The 24,242-nt window shown below is 41.4% G+C and overlaps 1 protein-coding gene across 2 annotated transcripts in view; it reads right to left on the bottom strand.

The window, feature by feature from the left end:
- Positions 1-24,242, bottom strand: part of LRP1B (LDL receptor related protein 1B) — a 1,782,191-nt gene that overhangs the window by 564,108 nt on the left and 1,193,841 nt on the right. For both annotated transcript variants that reach the window (XM_080670835.1, XM_080670834.1), the window contains exon 32: positions 111-260. In XM_080670835.1, the coding sequence (XP_080526961.1) occupies positions 111-260 (150 nt within the window). The remainder of the gene's footprint in view (positions 1-110; positions 261-24,242) is intronic.

Here is a 24,242-nt window from a genome sequence, read left to right as displayed (position 1 = left end):
ATGTGCTTCTGGAATTAATGGAGCAGTGACTCTTCTCAGCTTTTAAATGATCATAATTAATCAACCCCCAATCAATAATAACATCCTAACTATAGAACCACTGTACTTACCCATGATGGTTAGGGCTGTAGCTTTTGTTAATTCTTCTTTCATTGACTCTATTACTTCTAAATTACCACCATCTAGGTTGCATCTATTTATGGTTCCATTTCCGGAACTGATCCAATAAAGCTTGTTTTCCACATAGTCTATTGATAGACCTGTAATTAAATTATATATCTTAAACATAAGGGTAGCCACTTAAATTGTAATAGTCACCTAGCACTAAATTTGAGGAGGAAAAACATGTTGAAAACTCAGATTTTTGTCTGAAAACATGTTGAAAACTCAGATTTTTGTCTGAAAGGTCTAGCTAATGGAAAATATACCAGGGTGGGCAAAACCAAGTTAATAATATAATCCTATCTAATAAAAGAGTAATATGCAGATTGACCATCACTCCAACACACAAGATGGCTGCCCCCATGTGATCAAAGATCCTGCCCCCATGTGGACAGAAGATGGACACCACAAGATGGCCAGCAGGGGAGGGCAGTTGGGAGGGACCAGGCCTGCAAGGGAGGGCAGTAGTGGGCGACCAGGCCTGCAAGGGATGGCAGTTGGGGGCAATCAAGCCTTCAGGGGAGGGCAGTTAGGGGCAAACAGGCTGGCAGGGGAGCAGTTAGGCATCAATCAGGTTGGCAGGGGAGTGGTTAGGGGGTGACCAGGCTGGCAGGCAGAAGTGGTTAGGGGCAATTAGGAAGGCAGGCAGGCGAGCAGTTGGGAGCCAGCAGTCCTGGATTGTGAGAGGGATGTCCGACTGCCCGTTTAGGTCCGATCCCACTGGGATTGGGCTTAAATGGGCAGTCGGACATCCCTATAGGGGTCCCAGATTGGAGAGGGTGCAGGCTGAGCTGAGGGACACAACCCCCCGTGCACGAATTTCATGCACCAGGCCTCTAATATATAATATAATAACTAATGAATAAATAATACAAAGATAAATTCTGTTTTGCATACTTACAACTGTAAACTTACTTTTGCCCATATATATATATATATATATATATATATATATATATATATATATAATACAATATTTTAATTTTTTGTGAAACAATATACTTTAACATTTTTTTCAAACAATATACTTAACCATTATCTTTGTTGATTATCACAACAATCTTGTGACACTAAGTTATACTTTACATACAAGGAGAATAATATAAAGAACAGTTAAAAACTGAGTCCCTAAATAGTAGATGGTCATCCCAGAAATTTTAATAAAGGTTCTATTTCCAAAATGACTGCCTGGCCTCTTACTATACTAGTTGGCTTCATAAAGTTTTAAAGTGTAATATTCATTTATGACACTAATTTGACTTATATAATGTACAATCCCTCCTGTACTTTTAGTAAAATTTACCTATGCACATATAAACTTAAATCGGAGGTTTCAACTTTTTTCAAGTAAATTCAAAGGTAGAAGAATGTCAAGAATTAATAATTTCACTGATATATGGAATTCAATGGGGATCATTTAGGGGCTGCCTAGAAAGATAAACCATTCAACAAGTAAGTGAACTAAGCCAAAGTCACAATGTGTCAATCTAGGTTAACTTTATTATATTTTACTACAGGCCTGGTGCACGAAATTCATGCATTGGCGGTGGGGGGGGGGGTGTCCTTCAACCCGGCCTGCACCCTCTCTAATCTGGGACCCTTCGGGGGAAATCCCTCTCACAATCCGGAACCACTGGCTCCTAACCGCTCGCCTGCCTGCCTGCCTGATTGCCCCTAACTGCTTTTGCCTGACAGCCTGATCACCCCCTAACCACTCCCCTGCTGGCCTGATTGACACTTAACTGCTCTCCTGCTGGCCTGATCGCCCACAACTATCCTCCCCTGCCACGACCCACCTCCTCCATCAGGACCTGCCTCCTCCATGCCGCACAGAGTGGCGGGACCCCCAGGGCTCACCATGCAGAGCGGCCACCAGGCCCTGCCTCCACTGTGCATGCAGCCATCTTGTAGTGGCCATCTTGTGAGGGCATCACACGAGGGCGTGATGCCACCTAGGCTTTTATTATATAGGATGGACCATTGCATATATTGGAGTGGTATTTATGGTTTTTAAAGTCGTAGTACATGTACATTTTGATTGTCGAGGGTTCTTAGTACACATCTATTTAATTACATGCATGTTAAATAGGCTTGGGATCTACTAGTACATTATAACAATAACTCTGTGGCTCCAATTTGGTCATCTGTGATCCAGAACAAGGTGGATCACAGGTATTGTATTCCTGAGTATATGTGGACATACATATACAATATGGTAAACTTTCTGAGATCTCCCTCAGAGAATGGATTGAACAAACCACAAAAACTCTCCTCCTCATAAAAAATATCTAATTATTTTTTTTATAAAAAAGGAAGGAAGGGAGGGAGGAAAGAAAGGAGAAAAGTAGAGACAAAGGGAAAAGGGAAGGATGGAGGTAAGAAGGGAGGGAGGAAGGGAGGAAGGGAGGGAGGACAAATGAAGAGAATTAAAAGAGCACAAACTTCTCAACTATAGATAGTCCCAGGTCAGAGAGTGGAATTGACTTATCAGACCAGTTTTAATCAAGTAGAAATAATTCAACAAGTCTATAAAATATACCAGAGATTTATTGACTTACTGGTATGTTTTGCTAATAGAAATCTGGATGGTTCACCAGAAAATTCACAAAGCACAAAATTATATATTTCAAGGAAGACATTTTCATTTTTTTTGTTTTTTTATTGTTTGTTTGTTTTTATGACCATGATAAGTGATTGCCTTTAATCACAATGGAAAAATAATCAAATCATGACTATCACAGTCATATTCTATGGTATAACATTTTCAGGGCAAAACTCTACTCACCATTCAATTTTTTATGAGAGAAAGTTGGTTCCTCTGCAGGTACCTAAGTGCATCTTTTCTAGTATTAAAAAGAATTTTTAGTGGTTTAAACCACTCAATTTCCAGAAGTGCCCTACTTTACTGTCTGCTTATTGACTATCTAAAGCACATAATTCTATCTCTAATTAGCAATGAAGATATCTTTACTATAAATTTATGATACATTTGTAACCCCAAACTTTCTGTTGATGGATTTTCAACAAAAATTGAATAAACAAATACATTCATGAAGAATTCCCTTTAGGAAAGTTATCTATCCTTCTGTGTACTTTAATTTTTATCTCTCAATCAAGCCAAATCATCAGAGAACAATATACATTTTAAAATAGCTGTGTTTTTGTCCCTCTCTGAATCTCTTGCTGAATTGAGCTTTGGCATTATGCCCTTGGTTTAAATGAAGGATGCTTTAAGAAGTAGCCATAAGAAAAACACTGTTATAATTCCCAGGATACAGTATCTGAAAGCAGTACTTCACACAGTGACCTCTTCATACAAGGACCCATGGGAGAAATTTCTTTCAGGGCTCAGTGCCAGGAAAAGCTGCATATGAAAAATATAAAATTGTAACTGGTCATATTTCTCTCTTTGCTTTGGCTGCAAAGAAACTGAAGAGTCCAATTGTGAGCCATATACAGCAGCTGTAAGAAACCTCATTTATACTACTAATTTAACTCCTGGCTTAAGTAGAATAATCTATTATTGTACTTAACCTTGGATTTTAAAATCAGTATTATTCCTGTCTTTCTTAGGGAATGTCTTTAAGTTTCCTCAACCCCTCTTTTGAAGGAGAGAGGAGAGGGCATTTCTACTGACTGTGTCTAACTTCAAATTAGTCTGCAACGTCAGAACTTTCTCCTCCACTTAATACCCTGCTGTTTCTAGAGTCTGACTTGTGCTATGTAAAGCAGTTATCAGAGAGAGCAGGAAAGTTACACAGTTTGGGTCAAAGTTCCCCAGAGTTTACTACTCAACACCTTTGTGTCTAAACTGTGAGTGCCGAGAGGGAAGGAGCTGTGTCAGTGATCTTTTATCCTCAGTGCCTAGCACGATGCCTAGCGCAAAGAAAAAAATTATAAACATTGACGGGATAAATGAATTATTTAAATAATCCCATTATTAAAATGATAAGTTGTCTTCAGGAGTTCTCCCTAGTGAAGTTAAATTAAAATATATATATATATATATCTTTTTTCATATACTCATATGTACACACAATATTTTCTCAGTGATACAGGCAAACCAAAATTGAAACTTCTGTGAAAGCCAGTAAAAGACATGCTTCAGTCAGATAAAAGTATTTGCAATCTCCATATCCAACCAAATACTAGTATCAACAAAAGAATTCTCAAAACTCAGCAGTTAAAACAAAATTAGAAAATAGGCAAAAAAAAAAAAAAAAAAAGTGAACAGGCATTTCACAGAAATAAGATATACAGATGGCAAACAAGAACATGAAAATATGTTCAATATCATACAAAAATTAAAATTAAAATGCCAATGAGTTAAAACCTTACAAGACTGGCTAAAACAAAAGTAGTCATGAAATTATGTTAGCGAGTATGCAAAGAAAAACTGGATCACTGATACACTGCTAGTAAGAATGTATAGCCACTCTGGATAAAAGCTTCACAGTTTCTTATAAAATTAAGCATACTGCTCCCTTAGGACCCAAAAATTGCACCCTTAGGAATTTATTAGGGAGAAATTAAAGCTTATATTTATACAAAAACCTGTATTTGAATATGCATAGCAGTTTTATTTGTATTAGTCAATAATTAGAAACATCCCAACTCCTTCAACAGGAGAAAGATTAAGTAGTATACTATATCCTATCTAATAAAAGAGTAATATGCAAATTGACTATCACTTCAACACACAAGATGGCTGCCCCCATGTGGACACAAGATGGCCACCACAAGATGGCCAGCAGGGGAGGGCAGTTGGGGGGAACCAGGCCTGCAGAGGAGGGCAGTTGGGGGGGACCAGGCCTGCAGGGAGGGCAGTTAGGGGTGACCAGGCTGGCAAGGGAGCAGTTAGGCATCAATCAGGTTGGCAGGGGAGTGGTTAGGTGGTGATCAGGCTGGCAGGCAGAAGCGGTTAGGGGCAGTCCGGAAGGCAGGCAGGTGAGCAGTTGGGAGCTAGCAGTCCTGGATTGTGAGAAGGATGTCCGACTACCCATTTAGGCCCAATCCTACCATGATTGGGCCTAAACGGGCTGTCGAACATCCCTCGAGGAGTCCCAGATTGAAGAGGGTGCAGGCTGGGCTGAGGGACACCCCCCCACCCCCCGTGCATGAATTTTGTGCACTGGGCCTCCAGTGTACATATAATAACATACTGCTCACTAATAGAGAAGAAAGAACTATTAATACATTGAAAATTTCAATGACTCTCCAAGGATATAAGCTGAGTAAAAAAAGCCAATCCAAAAGGTTATGTGCTCTATGGTTATATTTATATAACATTTTAAAAAGATAAAATTTTACAAATGGAAGACTGATGGTATGTGGATGGTAGTAGGATAGGAGAAGGTGTGGTCATAAAAGGGCAACATGACAGATTATTGTGGCATTAGAATTATGCAGTATCTTGACTGTGGTAGTAAATATAGAAATCTACACATTTGATAAAATTTATAGATATAACTACAGAAACAAAAATGAGTACAAGTAAAACATAAAATATGAATAAGATGGTTGGATTGTATTAAAGTCAATATCTGGGTTGTAATCTGGCTGGTATAGCTCAGTGGTTGAGCATTGACCCATGAACCAAGAGGTCCCCAGTTCAATTCCCAGTCAGGATACATGTCTAGTTTTCAGGCTCAATCCCCAGCAGGGGGTGCAGGAGGCAGTTGGTTGATGTCTCTCTCTCATCAATGCTTTTGTCTCTCTATCCCTTTCCCTTCCTCTCTCTTTGAAAATAAAACATTAAAAAATAAAAAAGATAATGTCTATATATATATACATATACTGTATATGTCTATATACTATACACACAGGTTTTAATATTGTACTATAGTTTTACATAATGTTTCAATTGGGGGAAATTAAATGAAGTGCACATGGGACCTCTCTGTATTACTTTTTATAATTGTATGTGAATCTAATTTTCTCTTAATAAAAATTTCAATTAAAAAGGAAAACATGCTATTCAACAACTAGTTGAGTATGTACAGGACCAGAAAATGCCACTCCAAATTATACCATTTTGGCTTAAAGATTATTCTGAGTCAAAGACATTTGAGAAATAGCAGATGCACTCTGTCCTTCCCCATTATTTGCCTAAAAGCAGACTTAGAATCTTCATCACTAGTCTAAACTGTTCATCCTAGAGATGGCACTGAGAGGAATCTACATTACAAAGCTCACTTACAACACTTATTTTCCATTAGTTTTCCTCAGTTTCACCAACCCACAGTTTGTCTCCCTTGGAAGTGTAAAACACTTTGTCTTGTCACTTCTGTACAAATGTATTGCTTTTTGTTAAGATGCTATATAAGCCTGAGTTCTGACCACTTCTTTGAGTTACTACTCATCAAGGACCATTTCCCATATGTATACATGCTACTTGTGTTAAAAAAAAAAGACACATGCCATTTTTCTCTTGTTAATCTGTCTTTTTGGCAGTCTAATTTCCATTATTCCAGTCAGAGAACATAGGAGGACAAAGAAAAAAGTATATTTCCTCTTATACTGCCCAAATTTTAAATTAATCTAAATTCTTCCTTGGAATTATCCTTCTCAATTCACTGAGTTTTAAGAAGTCATTAATACCATATAGAATTACAGAGATAAGTTAATTAACTTAGTTTCTTTTGCTTATCATATCAAGCTAAGATTTTATCATCTCCTCCATTCTCTAGCACATATATTACTGTACCTGGGGTAATTTATTATTTCAAGCTTGAAGACTGCAAAAATTATGTGCCTTATAAAAATAACATGTGAGGAAATGAAGGAAAGACTAAGACAAGTGACAGACTGTTTCTTGAGAAGAGTTGTGTTCTAAAATATTATTTTAAAAGCTTTAACTCTAATAGTTGTATAATTTTCCAAGCCTATATTTAATAGCTTGATAGGTAAAGTGGAACAAAGTACTTTTAAAAGCACTGGATTGTGTAATTTTAATATTTTTTAAATTATAGTTCCTGTCAATATAATGCTAAATATTTCCTTATGTTACAGATTTTTTCCTATCCACACAGAAATATTCAGTTTTCTAGATATATCACACTATTTTGTGCCTATTATGCTTGTTTACTCTTTCTGATAAGAATAAGGAAAACCCTTTTTCCTATCAGTTCTTTAAAAACTAAAGCATAATCCTGGCCAGTGTTGCTCAGTTGGTTGTAGCATTGTCCCATACACTAAATGCTGGTGAATTCAATTCACGGTTAGAGCACACAGCCAGGTTGTGGACTTGATCTCTAGTCGGGATACATGTGGAAGGTAATTAATTGATGATTCCCTCTCTCTATTTCTCTCCTTTCCCCTCTCTAAAATTGATAAAAATAAATAAATATATAAATATTTACGACATAAATAAAGTATATTTATCCTTCAAGATCTAGTTGAAATTTCAAAATACCACCAATTTGGTTGCAACTCATCTCTATTTTCCTTCCCCACAAAGAATTACTTGTTTTCTCTATTTTAGCAGTACCCAATTATATTAACTTTATGGTGTCTGGAAGATAGTACTTATGAACAACAATAAATGGTTTTGTTTTGCTTAACTCAACTAAAAATATTATCAAATGGTTTGTAGTTATCTGTGTCTTTTTCTTTCACTAAACCATGACCTTCCAGGTTTTATTTTCAGGGTATGGTACCTAGTATATGCTTCATAACTTTTTTTTATATCTTTTTTACATTAATCTTTAAAAATAAATAAATGAATGATCAGAGGAAACAGTATAATACATTTCAATTATTTGTGTATGTATGCATAATGTAACTTTAATATTGCTTTGTAAATTCCTCTAATCTTTTAAAAAACCTGTTGTTAACATTTATTTTGAGGTGCACAGCCTTATACATTAATTGCACTTCATACATAATAAAAGTGACTGTGATGAATAATGAGTGTGTATAAATAACTGCATTATCAAGCAAGAAAACATACCCAGGAATTTTTTTTAAATGAGACTGAAAGGGCGGGGAGAATCCATGTTCCTTTTGTTCCATGTCTTCTACCTCGTGGAGTCAGGTTCCTGCCCTAGAACCTCTCCAAGAGCCCAACCCACACCTTTGAATTAGCCAATAGAAATGCAAGAGGAAAGTAAGTCGCGCCCTGCCCCCATGTGCAACCTGACCCCGACCAATCAGCGGAGGCCACACTACCTCACCCCTCCTACCTCTCCCAGGCCCCCTATAAATCAGCGCGTTTGGGATCTGGGGCTCTCTCTCTCTCCACCTCGCCGCTGCGCCGGTGGGTGTGTGTGTGGGACTGAGCTCGAGCTAGCTCGATTAAAAGGCTCTTTGCTTTTGCATCGGACTCGGCTCCCTGGTGGTCTTTGGGGATCATGAAATCTGGGCATAACATTTGGGGGCTCGCCCGGGATCCCCAAGAACCTCAAGGGACCCCCGATCCGTAGAGTCTGACTGGCCACAGTAGGTGTCTGTCTGTTCCTTGTCTCTTTTGTGTGAGCTCATTTCTGGATCTCTGGTAGTGCCCGAAGCGGTCTAGGTGGACGCACCGGAGGACCACGGGCGGGAGGAATCGGGAGACGTCCTGATCCTCCTTCAGGAGGGATGTGTATTCCCCTCGAACCTCTGGGACGAGGTGGGTCGCTCCCACCGATCGGCGTGAGGCCGTCGTCTGCACTTTCGGTTTTGTCAGTTTTTGTTCCAACGACTCGCGTTGGAAAGCTTGTCTCAAGGGCCCTTTGTTTGTCTGTGTCTGTGTTTTTCTGTTTTGTTTTGTGGACTCTCTTGACGGACATTATGGGACAGACTCAAACCACTCCTTTAAGTATTATGGTTGATCATTTCAAAGAGGTTAATAGAAGAGCTAGCAAACTCAGTGTAGAGGTCCGGAAGGGCCGGTGGTAAACTTTTTGTTCTAGGGAGTGGCTGACTTTTAGTGTCGGGTGGCCGCCGGAGGGGACCTTCGACCTCCCCACCATCCATCGGGTGAGGGACATCGTCTCTCAGCCCAAGAAGGGACATCCTGATCAACTCCCTTACATTATTACTTGGCAGGACCTCGTGGAAGATCCACCCTCCTGGCTTAAGCCCTTTCTGTCCCCGCGCTCACTAGAGTTAAAACCCATACTTGCTTTGCAGGAAACGGAGAAGGTGAAGAAGAAGAAGGATCTCACCCCGCCATCAGCTCCCCTCTACCCTGTCTTTCAGGGGGGAACTAAAGAGGAACTAATCTTTCCTCCCTCATATCAGCTTCCTAGAGTCCACAGGGGGGCGATCCTCCCACGCGAGGGGAAGCGGACGCCACGGGGAGCGGAGTTCCGGGAGCGGCTACGGTTCTGGTGGGCTCCCAGATGCAGATGGCAATCAACCCCATCACTACTGGCCTTTCGCCACTAGTGACCTTTACAACTGGAAGTCTCAGAATCCTAAGTTCTCTGAGAAGCCATCAGGGCTTATTGCTCTGTTAGATTCTGTCCTTTTCACCCACCAGCCCATGTGGGATGACTGCCAACAGCTTTTACAGGTCCTGTTCACAACTGAGGAGAGGGAAAGAATCCTCAATGAGGCCCGGAAAGTGGTTCCAGGCGTGGACAGGAACCCAACCACCAACCTGGTCCAGATAGATGTCTCTTTTCCCTTAACTAGGCCTGGATGGGATTTCAACACGGCAGAAGGTAAGGAGAGGCTCCGGGTCTACCGCCAGACTCTAATGGGGGGTCTCCGAATGGCTGCTATAAAGCCAACTAATTTGGCCAAGGTAGGGAATGTTCAGCAGGAAAGGGATGAGTCTCTAGCTGTCTTTTTAGAATGGATCATGGAGGCATACAGCACCTACAACCCCCATGAATCCAGAAGCTCCTGAAAACAAGGCAGCTGTGATCATAAGCTTTGTAAACCAATCGGCTGGGGATATTAAAAAGAAACTGCAAAAAGTAGATAGGTTGGGTGAGAAGAGTTTAAAGGACCTACTGGAGGTAGCCGAGAAGGTGTATAATAACAGGGAGCCCCCCGGAAGAAAGGCAGGCTCACGCTGCGGCGGCTGCGAGCAGCAAACAAACCCGAGATCTAGCTAATATCCTGCTCGCCACCACCGCGGACTCTTCCGAGGAACTGAACCGCCATCTCCGATCACCGGCAACCAGGAGAACGGTAAGGGGACCGCCCGGGGCGGGAGGCGGAAGCTGCAAAAAGATCAGTGTGCTTACTGTAGGGAGATAGGGCACTGGAAACAAGAGTGTCCGAAAAGGGCCAGCAAAAAGGGAGGCGAAGCGGATCGAGTGAAGGTCCTGGAGCTAGATGAACTGAGTGATTAGAGGAGTCGGGGTTCGGACCCCCTCCCCGAGCCCAGGGTAACTCTTAGAGTGGAGGGGACCTCCATTGACTTCCTTGTCTACACCGGAGCGCAACACTCGGTCCTCTGTACGCTTCAAGGAAAATTAACAAATAAGTCTTGGGTACAAGGAGCAACTGGTATGAGCCAGTATTCATGGACTACCCGAAGAATGGTGGATTTAGGGACGGGCCGGGTATCCCACTCTTTTATGGTAATTCCGGAATGCCCCTACCCACTGTTAGGACGAGACTTGCTCACTAAGATCGGAGCTCAGATAACTTTCAGACAAGGGGGGCCTCAGGTTACTGAAGGCAAGGGCCACCCCATTCAGGTCCTGACCATAAGGCTGGAGGATGAGTACTGGCTTCACCAAAAAGCCTCTCCAAAAGAGGGCTACAGCGGACAACTGACGTGGACTCGGTTGCCTCGGGTTCAAGAACTCGCCCACCATCTTCGACGAGGCCCTGCACGAGGACCTGGGAATCCTAGAGCAAGTGAATGGGCTCCGTAAGGACCTGACTGACCAGCCCCTTCCAGATGCAGACGTCACCTGGTTCACGGATGGAAGCAGCTTCGTACGGGACGGGAGCAGGTATGCGGGTGCAGCTGTAGACACTGAAACGGACATGTATGGGCAGAGGCTTTGCCTCCGGGACATCAGCTCAGAGAGCAGAGCTTGTGGCCCTCACCAAGGCCCTGACACTGGGAGCTGGAAAGCGGCTCAACATCTACACAGACAGCCGGTATGCGTTCGCCACCGCTCATGTTCATGGGGCAATCTACCAAGAGAGAGGGCTACTAACAGCAGAGGGGCGGACTATAAAGAATAAACAGGAGATACTCGACTTACTCTCAGCCTTATGGCTCCCTGCCAAATTGGCCATCATACACTGCCAAGGACACCAGAAGGCTGACAACCCAGTGGCAAGAGGAAACCGCAGGGCTGACTAGGCGGCCAAGGCAGTAGCCATTTCTCCGATCCTCACTGTGGCCCTACAGCTCCCAGACCCAGGAGACCCAGTTCTGCCATTTCAGCCAGGATATTCCCTGGAGGAGTTACAGCACATTAGGAAGCTTCCCCAAGCAAAGGAGGAGACGGGGTGATGGTATATGCTGGAAGACATCTTGCCCAGGTAAGGTTTTCCCGCTGAGATAGGGTCAGACAATGGACCAGCTTTTGTCTCGCAGGTAACACAGGCAGTGGCCAAGGCCATTGGGGCAAATTGGAAATTGCATTGCGCTTATAGGCCCCAAAGCTCAGGGCAAGTAGAGAAGATGAATAGAACTCTAAAAGAGACCCTGACCAAATTGACCATGGAGACTGGCGGGGACTGGGTGGCTCTCCTTTACCGGGTTAGGAACTCCCCCTACACCCTGGGTTTTACTCCTTATGAGATCATGTTTGTCCGGCCACCCCCTATTATCCCTAACCTTAAAGCCGAATTTCTTACAGAATTTGAAAGTCAAGAACTGTTTCTTTCCTTGAGAGGGCTCCAGAGGGCGCACGAGGACATTTGGCCACGCCTCAGCGCTATCTACGAGACCGGCCCAGCCCCGACGCCTCATCAGCATAAGCCCGGGGACTGGGTCTACGTCAAGAGACACCTCCGGGAGACCCTCAAGCCACGTTGGAAGGGTCCCTACGTTGTGGTGCTGACGACCCCCACCGCTCTCAAGGTAGACGGCGTCGCGACCTGGGTCCATCACACTCACGTCCGGTCAGCGGACCCATCTGTGATCCGGGAAGACTTGGGGACTCCGATTTTATGAGTGCAGGGAATTTGGGATGGTGTACCCTTGTGACCCAGGAATGTTGTTCAGTAGAAATACAAACCGACCCATGATTGGGCCTGTAAGTTTCAAGACAAGGGGGGAATGAAAGGGCGGGGAGAATCCATGTTCCTTTTGTTCCATGTCTTCTACCTCGTGGAGTCAGGTTCCTGCCCTAGAACCTCTCCAAGAGCCCAACCCACACCTTTGAATTAGCCAATAGAAATGCAAGAGGAAAGTAAGTCGCGCCCTGCCCCCATGTGCAACCTGACCCCGACCAATCAGCGGAGGCCACACTACCTCACCCCTCCTACCTCTCCCAGGCCCCCTATAAATCAGCGCGTTTGGGATCTGGGGCTCTCTCTCTCTCCACCTCGCCGCTGCGCCGGTGGGTGTGTGTGTGGGACTGAGCTCGAGCTAGCTCGATTAAAAGGCTCTTTGCTTTTGCATCGGACTCGGCTCCCTGGTGGTCTTTGGGGATCATGAAATCTGGGCATAACAGAGACCCCTTGAATTCTTTTGATGGGGTAAAAAGTGCTTATGAATGTTATCCATGGATAGATTTCAAAATCCACATTATGTAGCATATGGGTTGAAATTATTAAATAATAAAATGTGTTGTTTAGGTTTCAAGAAGGTGTACTTGAAGGTTGAATAAACAAATGACTTTCAGTTAAGGTTGCATTAAAAGTAAAGGGAAAACATCAAGGAAATAAAAATAGTGTACACAAGATTCTTAAGAATAAGCCATGAAGGGCAATGTTGATTGGCAGGCCAAGTTGCTTTATGAGGCTTGAAGGATAAAATCCATAATATGTAAATATTTTAAACATGGAAATGGCTTTAACTAGTAAATTAAAATCCTCTGTTATGCAAACTGCTCTAAGCACTTAATGTATCCAAGACAGAGCAATAAATCTTAATTGAGAATATTTAATTCAACAATGGATAACTGGAAGGTTGATTTGTATATAACAGAAATAGTTATTCAGCCCGAACTGCCTGGAGGCTGTAATTACTTAGTCTTCAATGATACTCCAAAAATGTTATGCTGGGTGTTCTGATAAGATTATAATGCACTTCTATTTCAAGTGTATCACACATATGGATTTAACAGCAAGCAAGCAAGGGAAATCCAGTGAAATAGAATTTAACAGCAATTTCACAAACTGGAAAGCCTGTATATCAGTGACATTGCTGTTTAAACCTAGCATTGAAAGATGCAGAAATAATTGTGTGCCACAATAATTGGCACAGAGGTGACATCGATTCTTGCATTTACTTTGCTGTTTAGAAAAACTGCTGAATCCTAATTGGGCACATATTTCTCAGCAGTACCCAAGCTCTGGATTTCCCCCCACCCTCCATGCCTGAAAGAGTACCAGTTTCATTCCCTGATCTTTGCTTGAAGTCAGGTACTTGGTATATGAAATGAGCCTCTATGGGCATAACATAATTGCTAAGATTTATTATGGTTTCAAATATAAAATGAACTGATATTTGAATTCCAACTCTACCACTCATCACCACAACTAACTTCTTTCAACAAACCTCAGTTTCTGAATTCATAAACGTTTAAGGAAGACTTCCAGAAATGATTACTGCAAGATGATTAATGCAAAGCATTTTGCTAGTGCTTGACATATTCTAATTACTTAAAAAGTAGTCACTGTAATTATGTTATACTAGAGGCCCGGTGCACGAAATTCGTGCATGAGGGTGTGTGTCCCTCAGCCCAGCCTGCACCCTCTCCAATCTGGGACCCCTCGAGGGATGTCCGACTGCCCATTTAGGCACAATCCCACTGGGCAGTCGGACATCCCTCTCACAGTCCAGGACTGCTGGCTCCCAACTGCTCCCCTGCCTGCCTTCCTGATTGCTCCTAACCGCTTCTGCCTGCCAGCCTGATCACCCCCTAACCACTCCCCTGCCAGCCTGATTGATGCCTAACTGCTCCCCTGCCAGTCTGTTTTCCCCTAACTGCCCTCCCCTGTAGGCCTGGTCACCCCTAACTGCCCTCCCCTGCAGGCCTGGTCACCCCCAACTGCTCTCCCCTGCAGGCCTGGTCACCCCCAACTGCTCTCCCCTGCAGGCCTGGGTCCCTCCCAACTGCCTTTCCCTGCAGGCCTGATCACCCCCAACTGCCCTCCCCTGTAGGCCTGGTCACCCCCAACTGCTCTCCCCTGCAGGACTGGGTCTCTCCCAACTGCCTTTCCCTGCAGGCCTGATCACCCCCACTGCTCTCCCCTGCAGGCCTGGGTCCCTCCCAACTGCCTTTCCCTGCAGGCCTGATCACCCCCAACTGCCCTCCCCTGCAGGCCTGGTCACCCCTAACTGCCGTCCCCTGCAGGCTTGATCACCCCCAAATGCCCTCCCTTGCAGGCCTGGTTCCTCCCAACTGCCCTCCCCTGCTGGCCATCTTGTGATGGCCAACTTGTGTCCACATGGGGGCAGGATCTTTGACCACATGGGGGCAGCCATCTTGTGTGTTGGAGGGATGGTCAATCTGCATATTACTCTTTTATTAGATAGGATAGAAGCCTGGTGCATGGGTGGGGCCAGCTGGTTTGCCCTGAAGGGTGTCCCAGATCAGGGTGGGGTTCCCTTGGGGCGTGGGGCGGCCTGGGCGAGGGGCCTGTGGTGGTTTGCAGGCCGACCACACCCCCTGGCAACTCAAGGGATGCCCTGGAATCTGGGGTTTATTTATCTTCTACAATTGAAACTTTGTAGCCTGGAGCGGAGCCAAGCCTTCTGCTTGCTCCGTGGAGGCAGCCATTTTTTTGGGGATTTATGTATCTTCTATAATTGAAACTTTGTAGCCTTAAGCAGAGGCCTGGGCCAGCCAGGCTTTGTGGAAAGCTTGGCTTCCTCCATCGCTGCAGGCAACCCTAGCCTCCTGCTCTTTCCAGCTCTGTGGCTGTCACCATTCCTGTTGGTTTTATGTATCTTCTATCATTGAAACTTTGTAGCCTTGAGTGGAGGCCTAGGCTGGCAAGGGCAGGTGAAAATCTTGGCTTCCTCCATTGCCGGGGAAACCCAAGCCTCCCTCCTGCTCTCTGTGGCCGTAGCCATCTTGGTTGGGTTTATTTGCATATTCTCTCCTATTGGCTGGTGGGCGTGGCTTGTGGGCATGGCTTGTGGGTGTAGTGGAGTGATGGTTAATTTGCATATTACTCTTTTATTAGATAGGATTTGTTTCCAAAGTGATATGGTTCTACAGTAACATACTTCCCAGGCTAAGTGCATGCAATACAAAGATACAGTTTCATGGTAAGACTACAGGTTCCATAAAGGGTGGTAGATAATGACTGTTTTGAGTTGATACTTCCCAGCCTCACCAGACAGACTTTTGTGTTTTCTCCTAACACACTGGGAAAAAATCATTAATCATTAATCTAACAATCAATACGCTTGAGGAGAAAATAATCTGAACAGCAGCTCCTCCTCACCTAATAACCTTTTTTTTCCCCCCCACAGACATGGCTCAGGGAATGCAGTGAGCAGGTTTAAGCCACACATTGCTCAGACAGACTCATCATGAAAATATAATCACACTAATTCTCTGTAGTGATAAACATCAGTGAAATTCAATGAGTAAATAACACAGGAATAAATATCTCCATGTATAGATAAGTATTTCATGGGTATGATCACCAGGTGTAACAACAAAAACAGGTTTGTATTTATTTTCTTCACACATTTATATGCCCATTAACAGTACTGGAAAATTCCATTTTAGAAATAATCTCAGGGGAGTAGTTCTAGAAGCATTCTGTAAAGTGGGATTACAAAACCATGAATTCTTGAGAGTATTTCAAATATTCTTCTATATCAAATGTCTACTTCTGAGTCTTAACCTTGATATTACACTAAATAGCAGTTTAAATTTACATATAAAACTAAGAAAAATATTTTGTTCACTAATTTGCATCACACAGCTAAGCTATCCATAAAGAGAAGGGAAAAAAAAAATAGGAGCAACAAACAATTTAAAAAAATTAAGAAAAGACAATAAGCCAAGTATTCTGTATAAATTAATAAACAATATAAGATCTTTAATATATTTCAACAAAATGTTTCTAGAACAAAAGGAAAAAATACTATAACTTAAAACAATAGTTATGATGCAACATAGTTATAAATCAGTGCATCATCCCTCACAAATAAAGAATTTAAACAGTGGATATTGCTAGGACTTTTCTGCGATAAACTTATTCACAGTAATATTTTTATAGTTAATTTACAGATAAGGATTTTTCTAGCCTATAGGATAAATAAAAAATTACAACAGGGTCAGGATGAAGAGGGGTTATTATAAAAATATTTTAGTTTTATCTTTATACCCTGTGCCAAAGGCACTATCAATAAATAGATAACTTGAGCAATACTAGTTTTGCGTATTATTTCTTTGTATGAAAAATCTCTGAGTTGCTAATGAGAGCCCAATGGCCACAGGATTAGACAGGGGAGGGTGAGAAACAATAAGAGGAATAAGTGGAAAAGCCACCTTAGAGACAAAATACTTCCAACTTTTCCTCCCTAGCCATGCATCCTATCTAATAAAAGAGTAATATGCAAATTGACCATACCCCCGCTACACCCACAAGCCATGCCCACCAGACACACCCACCAGCCAATCAGGAGGGAATATGCAAATAAACCCAACCAAGATGGCCACAGCCACAGAGAGCAGAGGGAGGCTTGGGTTTCCCTGGCAATGGAGGAAGCCAAGCTTTCTGCCTGCCCTTGCTGGTCCAGGCCTCCACTCAATGCTACAAAGTTTCAATTATAGAAGATAAAAAAAATCCCAGCAGAAATGGTGGCAGCCACAGAACTGGAGAGAGCAGTAGGCTAGGGTTGCCTGCAGCGATGGAGGATGCCAAGCTTCTGCAGCCCTGGCCTGCTTTGGCCTCCGCTTAAGGCTACAAAGTTTCAATTATAGAAGATAAATAAATCCCCCCAAAATGGCTGTCACCACGGAGCAAGCAGAAGGCTTGGCTCTGCTCCAGGCTACAAAGTTTCAATTGTAGAAGATAAATAAACCCCAGATTCCAGGGCCTCTGCTTGGGTCGCTTGGGGGCATGGCCAGCCTGCAAACCACCGCAAGCCCCTTGCCCAGGTCTCCCCACACCCCAAGGGAACCCCCAGCCTGATCCGGGACACCCTTCAGGGCAAACCAGCTGGCCCCACCCATGCACCAGGCCTCTATCCTATCTAATAAAAGAGTAATATGCAGATTGACCATCCCTCCAACACACAAGATGGCTGCCCCCATGTGGTCAAAGATCCTGCCCCCATGTGGACACAAGATGGCCACCACAAGATGGCCAGCAAGGGAGGGCAGTTGGGAGGAACCAGGCCTGCAAGGGAGGGCAGTTGTGGGTGATCAGGCCTGCAAGGGAGGGCAGTTGGGGGTGATCAAGCCTGCAGGGGCGGGCAGTTAGGGGTGACCAGGCCTGCAGGGGAAGGCGGTTAGGGGCAAACAGGCAGGCAGGGGAGCAGTTAGGCATCAATCAGGCTGGCTGGGGAGTGGTTAGGGGGTGATCAGGCTGGCAGGCAAAAGCGGTTAGGGGCAATCAGGAAGGCAAGCAGGCGAGCAGTTGGGAGCCAGCAGTCCTGGATTGTGAGAGGGATGTCCGATTGTGAGTCGTACATCCCTCGAGAGGTCCCAGATTGGAGAGGGTGCAGGCTGGGCTGGGGGACACCCCCCCATCCCCGTGCATGAATTTCATGCACCGGGCCTCTAGTGTCTTTATAAACAACTAACTATAAATGAGAATACTTTAATTTGCTTCCTACAGATCAGATACACTTAATGGAGTGCATTATGAATCTATACCCAGATCACCAAGTATGCACTTTTTTCACATAGTAATCCCAGTCAACTAAGATGTAGGAATAAATCTTAGTTTTATTCAATGCTATAACAGCTTCTTTCTATGCAATAGGAAACATTATTCACTCCATTCAACAAATATTTATTGAAGATCTACTTTATGTCCCACACTGAACTTGGAACTGAGAACACAATGGTAATAAAACAGATATGGTTCCTAACTTATCAGGATTTCCTTTCTAGTTGGCAAATATTCAACAAACAAATGGAAAATTAAAATAAAGAGCTAAAAATGTGAAAAATAAATGATGCTAAAAGTGTCTACAATACTTCAGCTTAGTCAAGGAAAGCTTCTTTGAAGAAATAATATTTGAGTTAAAATCTGGTATATAGGTGGCAAACTAAGAGGAGATAGGACACATTTCTGTATCTACCAACTGAAAATAGTCTACACTAATAAAAGAGAAATATGCAAATTTACTGTCACTTCGCAATGCCCACCAGCCAATCAGGAGTGAGTATACAAATTAACCGAACAAAGATGGTGGTGGGCCCGCCCCCCAGCTGCTCTGGGCGTCTGGGAAGCACACTTGCAGGTGCGGAGCAGCAGGGTGGGGCAGGACGCCTGCTATGACGGGGAGGGTGGGGGGCAGAGGGAGCTACAGGAGCAGCGCTCCAGCCAGAGCAAAGACTGAAGGCTCCGGCCAGAGCAAAGACTGAAGGCTCCGGCCAGAGCAAAGACTGAAGGCTCTGGCTGCAGCAAAGGTTCCAGCCGGAGAGCAAAGACAAGATGGAAGGCAGTGGCCAGAGCGAAGGCCTGGGTCCCGGGTGCCGGTGCGGGCAGTCAGGGGGAAGGAAGGTCTATTGCATGAATCTTCTTGCAATGGGCCTCTAGTTATATCCTAATCCTTAATCCTAACCAGGACCCCTATTGAAATATCTGTCCTAAATCAGAGTGCAAAATCTCAATTACTATTTCATTGGCCCTTTCCCCTCTGAGACACTACTAAGATGCTGATGAATTAATGCTCGCTTTTATTGTCATACACAAGAAATCCAGCTTTGTCTACACCACAGGTTGTTTTAGTAATATTTTGAGAATCCCAGATTTAACATAGAGGAGAGACAAAAATAAACACTCATGTATTCACTATATAGAACTGAACACTATTAATACTTTGTTGAATTTCATTTGAATCTTTTATGAAATATAAAATATATTTCTAAAATATAAAAATTCCCTTTTGAATGTCATTATTGTTCCTTTCCAAAGATAACTTCATTATAAAATTAGCCTGCATAGTTGCAGTTTACTTTTTCCATATCTTTGTGAATATGTGTACCTAGGATCAATGTATATTAATGGTGTGTGCTTCATTTTAAAGTTATATAAATAGTAATATGCCATATCATTCTGCTAATTGCTTTTCTCACTCAATGCTCTTGAAATCTATTTATGTCTTCATATATGTTTATATACATAAATATGTCTGTAGGTATATATGGTATTTCAGCATATAAACATGCTGCATTTATTTACTCCTTTTTTCTTTTTTTAAAATATATTTTTACTAATTTTAGAGAGGAAGGGAGAGGGATAGAGAGATAGAAACATCAGTGATGAGAGATAATTATTTATTGGCTACCTCCTGAATGCCCCACCCTAGGGATCAAGCCCTCAACCTGGGCATGTGCCCTGACATGGCATGGCATCATGATCTCCTGGTTCATAGGTCAATGCTCAACCACTGAGCCATGCTAGCTGGGCTACTCATTTTCTGTTTGATGAAGATTTACACTGTCTCCATTTTCTTTATTATTAATGATTCATTGAACATCCTGGCACTTGTTTCTTTCCGCACACACACATGCACACACAATACTTATAAGGAAACAAAGGATGCACACAGACTAAAAGTAAAGTGGTGGGAAAAGATGTAGCATGCAAACAGAAATGAGAAAAATGCAGGGATAGCAATACTTATATCTGAAAAAATAGACTTTAAAACAAAGGCTACAGTAAGAGACAAACGACACTACATAATGATAAAGGGATCAATCTAATAAGAGGGTATAACCATTGTAAACATTTTTGTACCCAAAATAGAAGCACCTAAGTATGTAAAGCAAATCTTGGTGGACATAAAGGAAGAGGCTGACAGAAATAGAGTCAGAGTAAGGGATTTTAACCTCCAGTGACATCAATGGAGATAACTTCCAGACAGAAAATAAACAATAAAATGATGGACTTAAATGACACACTACTAGATCATGTGGGCTTAATTGTTATCTTCAGAACATTTTATTCCAAAGCATCAGAATAAACATTCTTTTCAAATGCACATGGAATATTTTCTAGGATAGACCATACATTAAGACACAGATCAAATATCATGAATTCAAGAAGATTGCAATCATGCCCTGGCCAATGTGGCTCAGTTGGTTGAGCATCAGACCTTACACCAACAGATCACTGGTTCAATTCCCAGTCTGCCACATTCTCAGATTATGGGTTCAATCCCTGGTCAAGGTGTATACGGGAGACAAACAACTGATGTTTATTTCTCTCTCTCTCCCCCTCTCCCTTCATCTCTCTCTTTAAAATAAATAAAAATATATTTTTAAAAATTTTGAAATCATATAGAATCTTCTCTGGCTATAATGATATGAAACTAGAAATCAATCATAAGAAGGAAACTGAAAAACACATAAAGACATGGCGGCTAAATAACATGTTACTAAACAATGAATGGGTAACAATAGATCAAAGAAGAAATTAAAAGATACCCTGAAACAAATGAAAATGAAAACACACAAACCAAAATCTATGGGACACAGAAAATGCAGTCATGAGAGGGAAATTAATAGCATTATAGGCCTATCTCAAGAAACAGAAAAAAATCCCAAATAAACAATTTAACTTTATACTTAAAGAAACTTGAAAAACCAACAACAAAGCCCAAAGTGAGTAGAAGAAACAATAAAGATCAGAGCAGAAAAAAAAAAAATCTAGAAATACAAAACAAAAGATCAATAAAATCCAGCGCTATTCTTTGAAAAGATAAATATGGCTGACAAACCTTTAATCAGACCAATCAAGAAAAAGAGAGAGGACCCAAATAAATAAAATCAGAATTGAAAGAGGTTAAGTAACTGATACCAACAAAATACAAAGGATTGTGAGAAAATATTTTGAACAACTTTATACCAACAAATTGGACAATGCGGAAGAAATGGATAAATTCCTAAACATACAATGTTCCAAAATTGAATCAGGAGGAATCAGGGAATCTGAATAGACAGATTACAACTAGTGAAATTTAAGCAGTAATAAAAATAAAAAACAACAACCTCCCAACAAATAAAATTCCTGGACCAGGTGGCTTCATAGGGGAATTTTACCAAACATTCAGAGAAAAAGGAATAATTATCTTCTTCAAACTATTCCAAAAATTAAAGATGAGCAAAGACTCCCAAGTTCATTTTATAAGGTCAGCATTATCCTAATTCCCAAACCAGAAAAAAATGACACTACAAAGAAAAAAATGTATAGGCCAATATCCATGATGAACATAAATGCTTAAATCCTCAACAAAACATTAGCAAACCGGATCCATCAATACATGAAAAAGATCAGAGACCATGATCAAGTAGGATTATTCTGGGGATGCAAGGTTGTTACAATATGTGCAAATCAATAAATGTGATACACCACAGAAACAAAATGAAGAATAAAAACCACATAATCATATCTCTAGATAAAGAAAAATCATTTGATAAAATCCAACACCCATTTATGATAAAAGCTCTCAGAAAAGTGGGAATAGAAGGAACATACCTCAAGGGAATAAAATACATATATAACAAACCAGAGCAAGCATCATATTCAATGTGCAAAATCGAAAGCATTTCCGTTATGCCAACAAATTAGACAATGAGACAGGGATGCCTACTTTCACCATTCTTATTCACCATAGTACTGAAAGTCCTAGCCACATCAATCAGACAAGAAAAAAATAAAATAAAAGGTATCCAAATTGGAAAGGAAAACTGAAAACTGTCATTATTTGCAGATGACATGATACTCTATATAGAGAATCCTAAAAGTCCCCCCAATAAACTACTAGAACTGGTAAATGAATTCAGTAAAGTAGCAGGATACAAAATAAATATCTAGAAATCAGTTGCATTTTTATGCACCAATAATGAACTATCAGAAAGAGAAACTCAGTATTAAATTTTAAGCTGTAAAATAAAATATGTATTCTTCTGCTAGATTTCTCTGGATTATATTCTATGATTATTCCTTACTGAATTCATTTATACTCTTAACTGGAGGCCCAGTGCACAAAATTCATGCACGGCGGCGGGCCCTCAGCCCGGCTTGCACCCTCTCCAATCCGGAACCCCTCGGGCGATGTCTGACTGCTTGCTGCTGGTTTAGGCTCATTCCCTGTGGGTCCTCGGACATGCCTTTCACAATCCGGGACCACTGGATCCTAACTGCTTGCCTGCCTGCCTGTCTGATCGCCCCTAACCCCTCTGCCTGCCTGATCCCCCTAACTGCTCTCCCCTGCTGGCCTGATCCCCCTAACTGCTCTCACCTGCCAGTCTGATCGCCCCTAACCGCCTCTGCCTTGGCCCCTCCACTGTGGCTTTTTCTGGAAGGCCTTCTGGAAGATGTCGGGTCTAATTAGCATATTACCCTTTTATTAGTATAGATACCACAGACAATCAAATCATTCATATTCCAGTCTATTGGACCCAATATATCTTCCATTACTTCTGTTTAAGGTTCTACTATTAAAGGCCAGATGTGTTCCTCATAACTTTTATTCATTCAGTTCTCCTTATAAAATATTTTTTCTTGATTTTACAGATGAGAAAAGCCAGCACCACAAGCGAAGAGTAATTTTCCCAAGGTCACTAAGTTTAATGAAATCTAAAATGATTTAGTTTCTCGCACCCTTTAGGAGAAGGATAGTATCAAATTCTTATCAATAGATCAAATATAGAAATCTGATACTAAAATACCTGTTTACTCAATAAATTTCTAAGTCAAAAGACATACACAATTCTAATTAAGGTATACTTTGTAATAAAGATTCTGTGTTGTTGTTTTTTTGGTAAAATAGTATATCTTGCACAAATTAAAATTAAAAATTGTGATTTTGGATTCATTTAAAAGTAATTTTCAAATATAATAATAACTGACATGGAGTAGACATCTAATATTTGTTATTAAAGGTTGAGTCTTCATCTATATACACTTAAAATATCATTTGGCAAGTAACACCTGAGGGACCAACTATAAAGTGTAAATAGCAACACTAATTTCTTTCTTGTAAACTTTTCTAATATAAGCTGTTAGCTTTTTTCTTTAATTTATTTTGAGCAGAGAAATGGATATTGAGCATTAAAGAAGATAAGGTTTTTCCCATTAAAGAAATAAGCATGTAACCTAAAGCTACTACATTACAATATAAAAACTTTATTTGCTTGTGCTATTTCCATCATACTCATTTTTACATTTTAAATATTCTGAATAACTCCAGATAAGTGCTAACTGAATTGGTTTAGTTCAAAGTAAGTCATTTGTATGGGTCCCAATCTTTAGAGCCTCTTGTTTCTTTTGTTCTATCATCTTCCACACAGAAATGTTAGCATTTCATTTTACTTTAATTTTGAACACTACTTTGTATTTCAATTGTGTATCAAATCTTAGAACAGTCCAAGGAAAAGAGCTGTTAAAGTATCATTTTATATCAGATGTTTATATGTGAAAAAATTATTTATTGCAAATATTGTTGATACTACACCTTTATTGAATCATCACTATTAAAAATAACCTACTTTAAGTAAGTGTACTTCCACATTTCTAAAACTGAAAGAAAAAGTTTAAAAGCTTCATGGTGTATTGATTTTACTCCCAAACTAAAACTATACTATATGCAATTCAAAATTATTATTTTCTTTTGTATATTCCATCATTTTCACATTTAACGTAATATCAAAATCCAGTTTCATTAATGGATTTTTAAAAAGGTATTCTGAGATGACAAATAAGCAATATGATAATTCCTGCCTCTCAAATAAATATTAGAAATTATGAAGGATGAGTGATTATAATTTGAAAAGAAAATTATGGTCTTTTAACAAATAATA

This window comes from Plecotus auritus (genome assembly GCF_963455305.1).
Source record: "Plecotus auritus genome assembly, chromosome: 5".
Lineage (NCBI taxonomy): Eukaryota > Metazoa > Chordata > Mammalia > Chiroptera > Vespertilionidae > Plecotus > Plecotus auritus.
The sequence above is the reverse complement of the archived record's forward strand: the minus strand, read 5'-3'. Positions and strand labels throughout refer to the sequence as shown.